Source organism: Falco rusticolus, chromosome 12, assembly GCF_015220075.1.
Source record: "Falco rusticolus isolate bFalRus1 chromosome 12, bFalRus1.pri, whole genome shotgun sequence".
Classification (NCBI taxonomy): Eukaryota; Metazoa; Chordata; class Aves; order Falconiformes; family Falconidae; genus Falco; species Falco rusticolus.
In genome coordinates, this window is record NC_051198.1 from 33,345,695 (window position 1) to 33,361,933 (window position 16,239).

The 16,239-nt window shown below is 52.1% G+C and overlaps 1 protein-coding gene across 5 annotated transcripts in view; it reads left to right on the plus strand.

Annotated features, from left to right (window-relative positions):
- Window positions 1–7,846, plus strand: part of TTBK1 (tau tubulin kinase 1) — a 122,759-nt gene extending 114,913 nt beyond the window's left edge. For all 5 annotated transcript variants that reach the window (XM_037405391.1, XM_037405389.1, XM_037405388.1 and 2 more), the window contains one exon: window positions 15–7,846. In XM_037405391.1, coding sequence (XP_037261288.1) covers window positions 15–441 — 427 coding nt within the window. In that variant the 3' untranslated portion in view covers window positions 442–7,846. The remainder of the gene's footprint in view (window positions 1–14) is intronic.
- Window positions 7,847–16,239: the final 8,393 nt, after the last annotated feature.

The window sequence follows — 16,239 nt, forward strand, 5'->3', positions numbered from 1 at the left end:
CTCTTCCCCTGCAGGCTTCAGGCACAGAGACCAGCTGGAAGCCTCCCTAATGAGTGCCGAACAGCGCAAATACAAAGTCGGCTTCCTCCTTCATCGAGCTCCACTTCTCTTCCTCCACGGAGCAGCTCACAGAGGTCCAGCTGTGCATCCCCTCGGAGCCCTGTCCTTCCTTCAAGAAACCCCAGTGCTTCCCCCAGAAGCCAGCTGCCGCCCCGGAGGGAAAGCCCTTCTCCCTGCCGACAGCATAAACCAGGGACTGCTCCTCAGCGAGTTCCTCCTTCCCCCCGACCTCAGCCCCCAGCTCAGGCCCAGGGGCCGACAGGAGAGCCCCTGCCCTCTCCTGGTGTGGCCAAAAAACGACAAAGGGGAAAAACCCAGACTCAGAGTCCAGCAACCAAAGGAAAGCAGGTGTCCCTGGAAAGTAAGGCAGCTGCCAGATAATGATCTTCTGCCAGCCCAACGGACTGGGTAACTTCTGCATATAGTATACACTCGAGATGCTGCAGCACAGCCTTCCACGCTGGACCCACGAGTGTATAGCAGTAGCTGTACTTCAATGCTTCACTCACTCTCACCCCACACCATCGCAATCAGCTCCCACGGGCCTGAGAGCCTCTGAGCCACGGAGCCTTCTGCAAGGGAGACATCCAGCCCGCAGCTCACGCTTGCTAACGCACAGCACCAAGCAGTGACCCAGGCAGCCTGCCTAGTGCCTGATCCTGCCCCCTCCCCCGGCATTCCCCTCTCTCTGTCAGCAATACCGGTCGCCAACACCCACCCTGGCTTTGGAAGGAGGAGCGGAGGTGAGGAGAGCCAGGGCTGCTGGAGGGGAAGGCTCCTGTCCTGCAGGCAGCTCCCTCCTCTCTCCTTGGTGGGAAATGCCAGCCTTGGCCGCCACCATCCACCTATGTGTTGGCTCGCCTCCTGCCCCCCTGCTAGCAAGGGACTGTCACCAGCTGAGCCGAGAGGGATGGATGCACCCTTCTGTGCTGAGATCAGAGCAGGCGTGGGGTGGAGGGGACTCTTCTCTCCTGTCCGGAGATGCCTTTGCAGGTGGGACCAGGAGTCAGGCAGGTCTTGCTGGGTGCTTCTACCTGCTCCAGCATGTCCCACAGAGGAGGCCACCTGGTGTGGGTGCTCAGTGACACTGCTGCTCTTCCAGCAGATGCCTGTGTGGTGGGTATTTAGATGGAAGTAGGAATGTATTGGCAGCTTTCTGGGAAATCAAGAGTGCTTGCTAATTGGCGCAGGAGGGAGCACACTGAAGCTGCTTCTGTCTCAAATACCAAACCGTGATCTGTGGAGACCACATCTCCCAACATAGGCAGTGGGGTTCCTCTCAACCTGCGTGTGGTTGGTGCCACAGACCCGTAGCCCACCCAACACAGCTCCATCCTGAAGATGTGAATAGTCACTGGATGCCTTTAGCTTGGGTGCCTCTTGCACCTGAATTCCTTGTGCTTTATTGTCACGCTCTTGGTGTTTATGAATTTTGGCACTGTGGTAGAAAGTTCCCCTACATGGCAGGGTGAGAAAATATTATCCTGTAGTATACTCAAAAGCTGCTGCTTTGCGAGGAGAGGTTTGCTGGTGCGCTGTGGGCACCTTGTGCATTTCAATCCGAGGGTAGGTGGGTTGGCTTGCGGAGGTTCGGAGGTTGGGTTTGTGTTTCTCAGGTCTCACTACTTCCACACATTGCGTGAGAACCAACCATGTGAACGTAAAAGCAAGGGCTATGCTCTTCAAGTAATATTATCAGAGCAGAAGCTTAGTGCTCAGCTAGAACTAAATCAATCAACTTTTTAGCTCCCAGACTAATTAGGAAGGCTTGAAAGTGAAAGCCAGGAGGACTGATGCCTGTCTGAGCCTGGCAAGATCTTGAGGTAGTCCACAAGATTTTCCCCACACCTCACGGGGGAAAACACTCCAGACCCAAATACTCTGGGTTTCACACCACTGTCATGCCTAAAAGAGGCTTTGCATGAGGCAGAACAAAAATACGGCTGCTCTGTACACCCCCTCTGGCAGCTGCAACGAGCTGCAAATATTGTACTGTTTGCAGACAAAAAAAGCTTGATAGAGGAATCTGGACAGTAGTAACCTTGATTCATTTGAACATCGATACAGTCACACTGAGTGCCATCAGGTCTGAGGAATCCTGAAGGTGTTTCACTCATACTCTTCTGGAAAGGAGCCTGAGAGCTGTGACAGGGTGCCTGGGAGAACAGGGTACTGCTTGGACAACTGAACAGGGAAATGTCCAGAAACACACGACGGGAATTACCTCTTTATACAACAGTCTCAAGTGTTGCCAATGCTAAGAATTTACTTCATCTAGCTCAAAGTGTTTGCTGTTTTCCATCGATGCTGATCACCCCAGTAGAGTAAGAAGCATAGCTTCTAGCCTAAACCCATGCCCTCATCTTTGCAGAGAAGCACTGGAAACTCCAAGGTCAGGTTGTGATTTGATGGATGGAGCTGATGCTGCCACCAAAAAATAAATGTCCCTCCAACTTCCAGCTGCTTCGTTGCACTGTCCCACCCCCTTACACTGGGGCAGCTGTTTGGGGAAGTGGCTGGAAGTGCTGATCCAGTGTGGCACTGAGCACTCTGGTTTGGTTTTCAGCTGGTTCGTTCATCAGGTTTGGTCACAACAGAAATGGGGCAAGGAGAGGACAGAGGGTGTGACCACTTCTGGTGGCACTAGAACTTCAGGTAATTTTGAAGTGTGGGTCAAACTACAACCTAAATATGCCCTGCATGTTTAGAAACTAGAAAACAGAATAAACACAAACACAGATTCTTTCCAGAAATATAAACCGTAATGGCACTCCTGTTCATTTGTTGGGGGACTATTCATTTGAGATGGTAAGGCTTTGTCGTGATGAGGTCTTTACCAGGTGCTCCATCCAGGTCTTAGGTGCATGTGCCAAAAAATGACACTGAAAGAGCCTGGAAAGAGGGCTGCAGGACTACTGACAGGGTTAGCAAACCTGCCTTATCATGAGAGGCCAACAAAGCACAACCAATGTATTTGTTCAAGGGGGAGTTTAAAGGAGACTTTTCCATGGCCCAGCTATACCCATGTCAGGAGGGAAGCTCCAGGGCAGAGATCTTCCATGTGGCACATGAAAGCAGGGAAGATGGTGTAGCCAAGAATGGTGAATGAAGAAATCAGGCAGGCTTTTAGTTGTGAAACGACTGTCCAGTAAAAACTTTCACAGGAATGTGGGGACTTTTTTCTGATCAGAAGATTTTCTGAGAAGCCTAGTCATCTTCTAAGAGGTCTTCCTACCATGACCTATCCACAAGTAGCAGGCAGGATGGTGGTGACACCAAAGTATCGTCTCTCTTTTCGGTGCAATAGATTCCTGGTTCTGGCAGACACATGCCAAAGCCGTCAGGTGTTGGAGAGCCACCAGGTTTCAGAAAGCCACTGAAAGATTTCCAGCATGGAAAATAACAGCCATTTGCCAGGGCTGGTCTGAGGGTGCAGCTGGGTCCAGGGAGGTCTGGGACTGGCACCAGTTGTATCTCCTTGGCGCTGTGCTGCCAGGCTCCCTGCCCCAGCACAGCCCTGCTTCCCTGCTGTCCCTGGCTGCTCCCCCAGTTATTCCGGGTGGGAGTGGGCTGTGCCATCGGGAGCGCTGGCAGCGAGACCGGCTGACTGCTGGCTGCCCAGGGAGCCCGCTCAGCACCTGCCCTGCACTGGCACCGAGAAGTTTCTAAGGGTCGTTCCTGCAAGGCCTGACTGTCCCCATGTATCCCGCAGGTTTGGGTCTCTGGACCTGCTCCCCTTCCCAGTGGCCAGTGATGCTGTGATCTTGGCTAGGTGTCACGTTGCCTCCTTCATGGAGCTTCTTTACAGGAGCTTCAGTGCTGGGCTTTCCCAGTTGCATGGCTATCGTGAGCTTGCTAATGGGTGGTCCCCAGAGCTGTGTTTTGCTGGCAGAGCCAGTCACAGGGCACTGCCATGCCAGGGCCTGCTGACAAGCCCCTGTCGGCAGGCTGCATGCTGCAGGTGATGTTTTGATCCCTCTCTCAGGTGTCAGAGGGCTCAGAAAAGCCCCTGCCATATGGGTGCTGCTCTGGATCTCCTCCCTGGCTCTGATTTTCGAGGTTATGCCCTTCAGTTGCTCAATGGTGAGCATGACCCCAGGGTACCCCACTGCTGCGGTGCTCAGCACACCCCGGTTACAGTTCCCGTTCCTCTTACGTGTCCCTCTGGAGGGGCTTTCTGGCAGGCAGGCGGACCAGCAGTGATGCTCCCTGCTAGTGTTACTGTGAAAACAGCCCCGCAGAAGGCTCATCAGCTCCTCTGGGTCCTCTCTCCTTCCTCTGCCCTGCAGGGAGGTTGGAAGGGCACCTGCCATGGTTGGAATAAACATGGGAGATCTTGTTTGGGGTCGGGAGGGGATGAGGCCCTGTGACATTGGGGAGAAGATAGGTGGCTAAGGGATGCCAGACGATCCAGTCTGGCATCGCAGGACATGGTAGGCTGTCACATCCGAGGAGGTGGGGAGGGGCAAGACCCTGCTGTTCTCTGCCACAAACCATAGTGTGCAAGCTCTGTCAAGCCTCAAGGACAACACAGGGCTGCTCAGACATTGCTGGTGTTGTGTGGCTGCATCTGTGCTTCACCACAAAGAATAGAAGATCAAAGAGATCAAGCTGAAACAGGGCAGAGGAAATGGCTAGGAAGAATAAAAACTGTTTGGGGTGAGGAGAGGAGAAGCAGACCTCCCAGAACTTTCCCACATTTAGGTATTTCTGGGAACAGGCTGACACTATGTAGTTCCCTGCCAGTGTCCTTGCTGCAGAGTCTGTCCTGGCCAGCTGCAGGTGGTTGTGCCCTCGTGTGTTTCAAGGGGCCTCCTGCTGCCACCATGCCTGCATCGCTGCGTGCATGTGCATGGGAGGTAGGAAAGGGTAGGTCTTGTTCAGGGGAGCATTGTGGGGTCCTGTTTGTGTCGGGACCAGAAGTGTCTTTGGGACTGCCTAGTATCTTGAGATAAAGCAAACACTCTGCTGAGAGTCTTCACTTTGCTGGGGTCTGCGAAGGTCCCACCTCCTTCTTATCAGCCAGCTGAGAAGACAGCACACTGGCTAGTAAAAATGAGTCAGTGGCTGCTGTCTGGCCAGGAGATGCTTGTGAAGGAAGAGGGATACAGGGGAGAGTGCCAAGTGACAAATATGAAAGACAGATCTCAGCACTAAGCCAGTGTGACGACAGATTATATGAGCAGAGGGAGCAAAAGGACTGATGGCACCGGTCAGACTAATGCCACGGAGGGGCATGGACACATGGATGGAGCTGCTTAACTGCTTTGCCGGGTTGGCAGGACAAACACTTCTGCTTGTCTAGGTGCAAAAGGTGTTTCAGTAGCAGACATCCCTGAGTCAGTTGTGCTTGGAATCTGTGAGAGGCAGGAGACTTTGCTTGCCCTTTCTAAGTAAAGAATATTATAAAATATATATATATTATTATAACAATATAATACAAGTAGTGCCCATTATATATAGTGGCTAAAGGTTGAAAAGGATCCTGCTACCTTCAAAGACGTGCCCCGATACTGTGTGACTTCTCATGTGTGCGGGACTGACTGCTGTGCGCAGTGAGTGTGGATGGAGGAGCAGGGTACCACGCATGCAAGCTGTGGGGCTCCACTCTCCTAAGCATGAAACGGGGGCAAAACACCCCAGCTTGGCTAGCTGGCAGCTGTCATGCTTGCCATCAGAGTTGTAATGACTGCCACGTGTCTGTGTGGCATGGGTCAGGGCCTGGGGAGTCCCTGCTCACGTGTCTGCCCTTGCCTACCACAAGCATGGTTTGTTCGCTAGTGAAATGCTTCAAAGCAAAGCAAGTTGTGTTGAGGCAAGAAAATCTTTGATGTTTCTCCTTTCCAACAGAGAGATATTTTCTCAGCGTAGATCCTCTATAAGAAGATGGCTAAGTACCTATTGATAGCCTGACCAGCTCCGGTAGCAGCTCGACGGTCCCTTAGCGCACTTCTTCCTTCTCTGTATAGTTTACTGACCCATGGCATGATCCTACCAGTATCCCATGTGCACAGACACCAACAGCCACCTAAGGCCTTGCCCCACACATCAATCAACTGCAGTTAAATTCATCTTGTGAACACAGTAGCAGTCCCATTGTAGACATGAGTTCGATATCGAATGAGTTTCTTCTGGCTTAGCTGAAACGTGCCCGTGCTGGAGCAGTGCACGGCTGGCTTCACAAAGCACACGGGCACCGCCTGGGAGGTTGCAACCACTTTTGATTCCATCTGCCAGCCAGCTGGGCACGAGGGAGAGAGCTTGGGCTCCATTCAGGCCCCTTCCTCCCACAGTGTGTGCCTGTGCCACCGATGCTGGGCAGGAGCCCGTAGGCTCATGGTGTGCTGGCTCCTGAGGTCCTCTGCAGAACCCTGAAGGGTTGTTTTCCTCTTCCTCAGCCCATCACTGTGCTCTGAGGGGCTGGGACCATCCAGACAGTGACAGCAGAGCCAGCTGACATTGAGACAGGTTGACAGCATCTCCCTGAGCCTTGGGATTGGCCTCCTTGTGAGGCTGGTGGCAGGCTGTGGTGAGCTGTGACCCTGAATACAGCCAGAATCCCATGGAATAACAGCAGTTCATACACCGTAACTCTCCTGTCCCCTTGTTCCTAATTTACCTCCTCTAGGGAATCTTGTCTTTGAAGCCACTGTATACTCCCTGCAGTCCCTCTCTGGCCGGGGAACTGAAGCCCCCCTGGATTCCTGCAAAGCTTTGAGGCAGATTTTGCCCCCCACCCATGCAGCAAGCCCTGCGCTGCACGGGCTGGTGCTCCGGGTTATAAGGAGGATCGTCATCCCACAGTTTCTGGAGCTGCAAACATCGGAAAGCAGGTTTAAAGTATGTGTAGATGCCCCCTGGGCTAAAAGGAGCTACTGCAGTGAACCTAGAGGTGGGGTCCTGGTAGGGACCAAGGTGAGAACTCCTCCTGCCCTCAGCTCCGAAGCCAGAGGGGGCTGCAGGGGTGAGGTCTCCGCATTGGTGGGGGTGCTGCTGGGCTGGTATCGGCGTGGGGCTGGTATTGGCGTGGGGCTGCTCCGCCTCTGGCTCACCTCCTGCCTCCTCTGCCCCGAGCACACGGGGGCTGGCATGGGGTCGCTGGAGGAGGCAGGGGCTGGCACGTACCCAGTGCTTGGGGGAGTGCTGCAGAACATGGGGGGCTAGGCAGGGGGTCCAGGACAAACTGTGTGTATGAACACCAGTGTCGGTGACACTGCTGTGCTCTGGGACCTGGGCTGCTTCTTCTGCGGACAGGAATTGGAGCTGAAAATGCAGATGATTTTGTATATCTCCTTTTAACACGACAGCATGTAACTGTACACTCAGACACTGTACCTGGCACACCAAGGCAGTGTCCCTTTGCCTCTGGCACAGTCTGATGAAGTCTTTTGGCCTGGAGACGGGACTTCTGCTCCTTGGTACTGCCTGGCTGGAAATGCAACTGGGTCCCAAGGCTAAATCTCTCTACATATCTTCTTTGCGTCCTTTAGGAAAGCAGCTGGAGAATGTTTACACACTGCAACAGAATGTACAATTCCAACCAAGGAACCACAGTCTGGTTCAACTGCATGGCAAATTTCTTGGCCATAAAATCTGGCATGCATCACAGAGGCCCTGTCTGTGTACAGATCCACCTGGCAATTTGTCGTAACTTCAGATCACATCTTAAAAAAAAAAAAAATAAATGATGATGCCATTTCTTGTTCATATCAGACACAGTTGTTATTAGATTTGTTATTAAAAGGGGATTCTTGATCATGCCATTAAAAGCCTGTCTACCTTTTCATTGCTGTCTTCTCCCTTTTATTGGTGTTGCCACATGTGAAGCAGAAATACTACCTGAATTGCTGGCAAGGAACCTTGGCTATGGCTGCGCTTGGGTTCCATCCCAGCTGTGTGGCAGCTGTGGCCCCCGTGCCTTCCCTGCAACCTCCTGCAGAGCTGTGGCCCAACTTGCCGTAAAATCTCCCCACAGGGTACATTATTTTTTCCTGCATCATGACAACTCAGTTGGCTGCAACCACCCGCAAAACGCATGCTGGGAAGGACCAGGAGCATTCCCTTGTTTTAATATGAGCATCTGTGATGTGGCTCCTGCCTTGTGCATGTGAACAGGTGCACCAAAGCTGAGGGCTGTCCGATTGCTGGGAGCCTTTCGCTGTGCCGCAGTGGTAAGGCTGGCTGGCTGGCTCTCCTCCGGTGGTTTGCGGTTCATGCCAGTAGGCAGCGTCGGAGGGGCAGCTTGGAAGCACGCACCAGAGTGGGGCTGTTGGTGCTCGTGCATTTCTGCACTGTAGACATGCCCCTTCCCCATGAACCTTGCTCACAACACACTGCAGACAGCAGGCTCAGCTGTCCGCTTCCAAACAGCATCTGTTGGAGAGCAAAGCCTGCTTTTTTAACAAAACAAACAAGCAAAAAAGGTGCTGTTAGGGTAGAAAGCTAGGTGCCACAGCTGAATACCATCTGTGCAGCTGTTTGCGGGACCCACGCCTGGGTGGTCCGTGCAGTCCTTCTGGGACCTGCCTGGGGGACCTTGACTGAACTCCGGAGCTGGCCAGGGCCAGTTTGACACGGCTGGACTCTTGCTCTTGTGCCTTACGTGGTCTTCCCAAGGCGAGCACCACTGGCCCCGTGACAGTTTCACTGGCGCCATCTGTCCCCGTGCTGAGGGCGGCCAGCGGCTGCAGCCGGACCTGTGCGTTGACCAGCTGGAAACGGAGCAGAAGCACAGCAGTGACCTGGCAGGGTCTGACTGTTCACGCTGCCGTGTAAGCTGAGGACAGCTCCTACAACAGTCATTTCACCGTGTGCAAGCTGCGAGTAGCTCCCTTGTGCAGACCATGGCCCAGTACGCTGCCTGGGCTTGGGAAGGGGCTGTGGAAGAGGGAACAGGGCAGCTGTTCCTGAAATGAAGGATCATTTTCATCAGTTGATAAATCCATACCCCTTCACCACCTTCACTTGGGCACCTTTACTGAGCACCCTGCAGGATTAGACCATTTACCAGCAGAGAGCTACCCTTTGTAGCCTCAGACGGGTAGCACAGGGCTCAAGCACATCCCTTGGCTAAAGATCCGTGACCGGACGGCACGGTTAGGGTGCAGCCGATGCCTGCTGGCCGCTGGCTGTCAGCCTCCGTGGCTCCCCACCGCAGGCTCGTGCTGCTGCTGCTCAGTTGCCATCTTGGTTTCTCTGCTGCTTTGAGGGTTTTGTCTGTGAGTCCTTGTGCTGCTCAGTGTCACCATCTCAACAATCTCACTTTTGCTTGTGTTTTTAGTTTTCTTCGCTGGCATTGCTTTAGCTCACGGACTCTCTCACAATGGGTTTTCCACCAACTTGGAGATATTCTCATTAAATTTGAACCAGGGTTTGGCCTCAAATCTGGTCCTTAGCTCCCAGAAGCCTGAACCCTGAGCTGAGGGTTTTGAATTAAGCTAGCAAAAATAAGAGCTAAACCACCAGTAAATGCAAAGGCATTTACGCATCCTGTCCCCACGGAACAGGAGGTGAACCTAGCTGGGTGATACAACCATCTTTTGAGCTTCCCCTGAGCCCCCTTGTGTGGCCCACCTGGTTCAGGTCACCCTGCATGCAGCTATGCACATGTTTCTATGCACATGACCCCGATCATGTGATCAACACCAGCACATTTCACACATAGCTCCATCAACTGGATTTCTCTGCTCCTCTGTGTGAAGGTCCTTCCGTGTCTTACCAAAGGACACACACTGCAGCTGACTGGGCTGGAGCTGCAGAGGGGTGGGCATCAGGGGGTGGCAGGTGGTATGGGAGGGGGTACATCCTGGCAGTGTCCAAATAATGACCATGTGGCCATTACCCAAGGACTTGGGAAGAAGTAGTAGAAAGAAAGATGAATGCTTGGGAGGTTTTCACAAATCCTGCTGATAAGGCAGGACCCAGACAGACCCTGTGACAGCATGGAGGTGAACATCTCCTGCGGGAAGAGGCATTGCTGTTTCATGGGCTGGATTTAGACCAGCTGCAGTGGTTCTCTCCTGAGCATTTTACCTTTCAGATTGTATGTCAAAGGAAGGTTTTAATCCTGAGAACTCACTGTACTGGTGAGTTTGAAGGGATTTAGAAGTGAAGAATATGAACACAGAATGACTTTTAATAGAGGAACAAAAATCAGGAGTTCATATTTGGAGGGAAGAAAGAAATCACCCCAGGAGGAGCTTTCTAGACAATTGTATCTGAACGTGACACAAAGGACTTGGATGAAGTGGATGTCTTGGTGCCTTTTCCCTCCGGTGAGCATGCCAGCTTGAAAAGGACTGTACCTCTGGAACCACATCACTGCATGTCAAAAAGAAACTAAAAGAAGGAAACTGAGAGCTGCTAGATACGGAAGCATAAAAAATAAAGAGTTTATAAATAGCTTTCTGTACAGCTCACTGCCTGGTGAGGTCTTCCTTTCCATGCTCACCCTCACCAGTGTTTTCAAAGGGCTCCCTGGCTTGCAAGCCAACTGTCTGCAGTACACCCAAGTCCTGTGAAAATGTCTCTTTAGGTCTCCTCTTGGAGCCAGGAGCACGACTGGTGCCTGCTCTGGTCTCTGTGATGCTTCAGGCTCCAGCTGGCAGGGGCTCCCCCTCTGCCCATGCACCAGGGCTGGGCACCCCCAGGTGGGCTCAGCTGCTCTCAGGAACGACGCTCCCGGGAAAATCTTCCTCCCCAGAGTTTCACTTGGCCATCCACAAGGCATAAGGAGCAAGAATGAGGCTGACAGCCAGAGTCTTGCCAGTTGTGCCACGATTCCCATGTCATAAATAACACAGTAAATGCAATCTAGTTAATAAAGCAGATTTCCTTACTGCTACAAAAAGTGAGCAAAGCAAGTCCATCAGCCATTGATATGAATTGCAGAGATCAAATGGTGCAGAAATAAAGCAGGCAGCGTCCAAAGAAGAATTGGATATTGCAAATAGCAAAATGATATTCAGCTCCATGAATAAATAAAAAACAGCAAAAAAAACCCCAACAAAGTCCTTGGCAGGAATGTGTGGCCACTATCACTGAAGATGGTATTAAAAATAATCTAAATGTGGCTGAAATCACTGATTAAAATAGTGTTTATGAGAGATTAACGCTCCCAGATAGCAGCAAGAGGAGATGGGGAGGACGTGAAATTTAAATTCACTTTGTCCTGATTGCATGACTGTGGTTGGGACTGAAATACCTGTTTGAAACAGTGAGAATATGGTTAAATACCTCAGGTAGCATCAGCATGGTCTAACACACCAAATGAGTGCTTTGTCTGAGATTCTAGCTGATAAAAATCCTATGGGGTAAGAATACAATTTGTACCAGTCAACGTGATTTTCAGGAAGTTATCTTTGTTAGTCAGATATGGTGGCTTCTTTTTTCTACATTGCATAGCTAATCACATACAGCACTTGACTAAATGCCCCCAAACACGCTGCCTTCACATGTATGCACTGAGCTGCGTAGTTCACAGGTGGGAGCTGCCAGTCCCCTGAGCCCCAGGACACAACTGAGCCCAGCTGGGATAAAGCAGCCCACGGAAACCCAACTGGGGGTGATGGGGAGCAGCAGGAAGCTTGGTGTCCACAGGGTACACCAGCCCGACAGGAGAACACCGTCAGCTCCTCTCGGCTTTAAGGAGCTGTGAAAAAATGCTGAGAGTGAATGAAAGAATAAAAAATAAGTGCTCCCTTGGAAAGATGTTCCTATGATGACAGAATTTATTCTTTCTCCCATAGCCAAAAGAAAACTGATTCTGGTGCAGAAGCGAAATCCATAGAAAGAAACTCTGGGATCTAAGAAGCTCCTTAAAGTCCATGTCAGGAATAGGCAGATGAAAATTAAAGCTGAGCAGCATTAACTGTGAAACCGAGAAATATCTTGGACCGGCACGGGCTGGCTGCCAGCAGGAGGGGTTGCCCGACAGGCTTCATCCCCCAGTCCAGGCGGTGGGGGGAGGGGTCCCCTGGCAGGCATGGGGTATGCAAGGTGCCAGCACAGCGCTGGCTGAGGCACTCTGGCAAGCAGGAAGGCAAGTGGAGAAAGAAGCTAAAACAGGCTGCTCTTACTGGAACAGTTTCAGAAAATAAGAACAGACAGATTTGTAGGGGGAGGCGCTATCTTTTCTTGGACTGGCTGACACAGATGAAGAAACCAAAGTGGCTTTTGGGCACAGAGATCTTTCTTCTGCAGACCTGATGCAGGCAGCCTGAGATATCCCAAGACAAGAAAAGCCTCAGTCCAGACCAGGCAAGCTGCAGAGGTGCCTCAGCATGGTAGGGGAAGCCTGCATTGCAAGGAAATGCAGCTCTCGCTCGTTATTTCTGGCCTTGCCTTCATCTGCCCTCTCATGTCCAGAGGGTGGCTAGGATGGACTCCCAAAGTGGGGCTCTGGAGCTGGCTGGACCCAAGGACTGCTGAGGTGAGGAGGGGTCCTTCAGGCCTGCAGCTTCAGGGAGGCTGCTAAATGGGTCTGGTTGAAGAGGGCACCTAAAGATCAACAGACGCAGCATCTACACAGGTTTCATACTTACAAAAAAAGCTCAAGAAGAAAATGACATAGTTGAGTCAGCTGCCTAAATTCACTAATTTGTATTTAAAACACAATGAAGTAAAGCCTCAGATTTAAAATAACAGGCTAAACTATACCAAAACCTTGTGGTATAATGTTCCTAGGCTCATAGGATCATTCTGGCTGAAAGTGACCCCGGGAGGTCTCTGGTGGGAGCCCGCGCGCAGAGCAGGGTCGGCAGTGGGGTCCCACCAGGTTGCTCAGCAGGCTGGGGAGGGCTGCTCGTGGGGCTCTGTGCTCACAGGCTAGGCTGGAGGTGCACAGCACAACAGCAGCCAGGGAGCTCATCCTACCCTGAGAGCAAACCACCCAAGCCACCCTCCCAGGGCCTGTCCCAGAGCTGCCCACGGGGGACACGGGCTGAGATAGAGCCATCACTGCAGACCCAGGCATGGCTTTGCCAGGAATACTGCAAACGCATGGACCGACAAAGCCCAGGCAAGTGTGTCTGTGGTGTCAAGAGGCCACCAAGCTCCAATTTCAGCAACAAATGCCCCCCCCCCAAAAAAAAAAAAAAGCCCAGCTGCATGAGGTGCAGACCAAAGCCACCACCACGCACTCGGTAAGGCTGACGGAGGGCAGGAGCCCAGTGGGAGCTGCAGACGGCGAGCACTGAGCTGGGCACGGTGCAGGCAGCCTCACAGGCCTCCCCTGCCCAGCCACTGCCCCCACAGCACAGACCACAGCTCCAAGGGGGTGTCTCATGAGCAGCAGGACACCAAGACGGACAGCAGGAGGAACATTTTGGAAACAGCCAGCGCTGCCGAGGCAGGGTCTCACGGAGGCTTTTAAGTTTAACACGTGTCGCAAGATGTGGGTGAAAAGAGATGACTTAAGGAACTTCAGAAACCTGTGTACTGGGATGAGCTGATAACAAAGACATGATCTGCATTCATTACATTCCCCTCAGCAGTTACATACATGACATACAAGCTGTCTGCGGGCATATAAAATTACCTAAAAATAAAATTATTGTGGCATTTTAACCCAAAGCATAGTTGTAAACTGAAAGCTGTCAATAACCATCCAGCCAGCGACAATGCCTCTAACAGAAGGAGTCACAAAAACCGCATCCTCAAACAAGGAACAGGTTGTAGGCAAGAAGACCATCTGGAAAGTATACTATAGGTAAATGCCCTGTTCCTACACCCTTCCCCAGGCTTCTTACTAGTGCTGGATGAGTTTCTTACTGATTCGAGGGGTCAAAGCCCGAGTCAGTTCCTGTATTGCTGAAACTGCAAGTCCAGAGTATCCCTACACAAACACAGGGCAGAAAAATCAAAACTGATGTTTGGTCACCTGAGAGAGGAGCTAGGGGATGCTTAGGTTTAAATGAGAAAATTGGTGGAAGGGAGGTAATTAGTGGAGGAAGGTGAGCAGTGCAGGAAGGCAGAGCAGTTCCAACACTGGAGATCTGGTGCTGTGCAGTGAAGGCAGTACCCATGGGCATGCTGCAGCTTTTCTTTACACCTTTTGGAGAGGATCCCATTGGGAACGGCCTAGGAGAGGGAGGGAGGGCAGGACGGAGCTGTGGAGCTGCTGGGATGTGATGAGCACTCAGCCATGTGGGCAAACACTCGCAGGGCAAGCGTGAGACCTCGCTTCACCCACTCGGTAACTACTTGCAAACCTCCCGTAGCATCCAGTCTCCCTGTTGGCTCTTTCAGTGCAAGAAAGCGTGTGGCTGTGTGTACATCTACTCCCACACCTTTACCATCCGCACAGGCTGCTTCCCAAAACCAGCGTTCCAGCCAGCGCTGAAGCCTGCTCCAAGCTCCCCAGGCAGCACTGTGTGACTATTTGATGGAAAGCCCTGGCATTTCTTTTAACATACAGCATGGCAGGGTCTCAAGGGAGCAGATGTTGTTAACTGCCCTGCACCTGCCACCCATCCACCTTCTGCCCATGGCCCAGGACCTCACTTAAGTTCAGGTCTGGGTCTTCCATCCCTGCCTGATCTGCATTAGATATGTCCTTATCTCCAGCCCTGGTTGCTACACAGACCTTGGACCATGTAGCTTTGCCTCCAGCCCCTTCTTCTGCTCCAGCCCGGGCTCCCTGGAGGGCCCCTGGTCCCAGTTCATCCCCTCGCTGTGTTGGACCCTGTCCCATCCCCAGCTTTACCGGCTGTGCTAGACCCCGTGGGACTGTGCCCTGTCAAGGGAGCACAGCCAGTGCTGGGGCCCCCTCAGCTCCTGGCTCATCCCCTCCTCGTGCTGCTCCCTGAACCAGAGGTGTGTGTCTTGAGCTCCCTGGCAACATTTTAGTTCCCACAGGATTACCCTCTGCAGGTGACAGTGATTTAATCAGATGATATCTCACCCCAGAAAACATTTGATCCTGCCTAGACTTCCCATTCCTGCTGTGTCGCTCCTTCCCTGGCTGAAGGAGTAGCTTAGCTTTGCCCTCCCCTCAGTAAAATGCAGCCTAATGATTTAGGCTGAACCTCTGCCTTGCTACAGCTTCCCAACAGCACTGGTGAGATGAAAAAATAAAGAAAATCGTTCCGTAAGATGACTGTAGGAAGGGACACGAGACTGGTCTGGGGGTCCGACTGGGGTGAGAACGCGGCTGTGAACCCACGATCACACAAGGCTGAAGGCATGGAAGTCTCTCACATTGTTTCATATCGGGAAGTGGGATCAGTGTTCATGTTTCTGATAGGCAAGAAAAGAAGCTTTGGCCAGATCCAGCTGACTTCCAAAACAGTTGTCGTTTGTTCGTGTAACCAACTGAAACGGCTGCACAGAAGGCAACTACAAGGAGTGGAAAGTCTTGTTAATGTGGCACCAGGTCAGAATGGCATGAAGTTGCTTTCTTCTAACACGAAGCAAAGATATTCAGGAGCCCCAGGACCTCTCCATGGGCTGCCTCTCTGCTTTCCCCAACGGAGCTTCAAACTCTGGTGGGCATGCGTCCTGCCGAGAGCATTTGGACACACTGCTGCAGTGTGGTGCACCTCAGAGTGATACTGCAGGCATCCTCAGCTGGCTTTGGCCAACTTTGCAGGACCTCGCAGGCCAAACTGCCTTGGCAAATAATAGATAAAACGGAGCATTCCTGTGTGTGGTGCATCCCCCTCCTGCAGGCACCCTGCCAGCATCCCAGCCCGTGATGAGCTGCGCTTAGCTGGGGACACCTCTGCCCCTGTGTGCAAGGGTAGCCTAACTCACCGGCTCTGACAGACACATATTTTCAGGGCAGTCAGGCATAGCTCGGAGGGGAGGGAGGATTTCCTGATCTGAGGCTTTCTTATAGGAGAAAAATACCATTTAAGGACCAGCCTGCAGAAGCTGATCAGCTCTCCAGCTACTCTGCCCCAGCCAAGCTGCCCATGGGGTGGCTCTGACTGCTGAAGGAGCAGATCAATGCCCTCGCTGCTTCCACCGCCCAGACTGTTCCAGTGTCACACAAGGTGCTGTGAAAGTCCTGCTGGAAACAGAAAAGCCAGCACACCAGTGACTCAGTCATTCCCCTCTTGATGAGTAACTGGCATCCCAACAAGGAGAAGAAAGAAATAATGCAGAGGCAAATTGCACACACGTGAAGTAAAAAGTAAATGCTTCTTTCCAGCTTTATACGTGAAAGCAGCAGCAGAG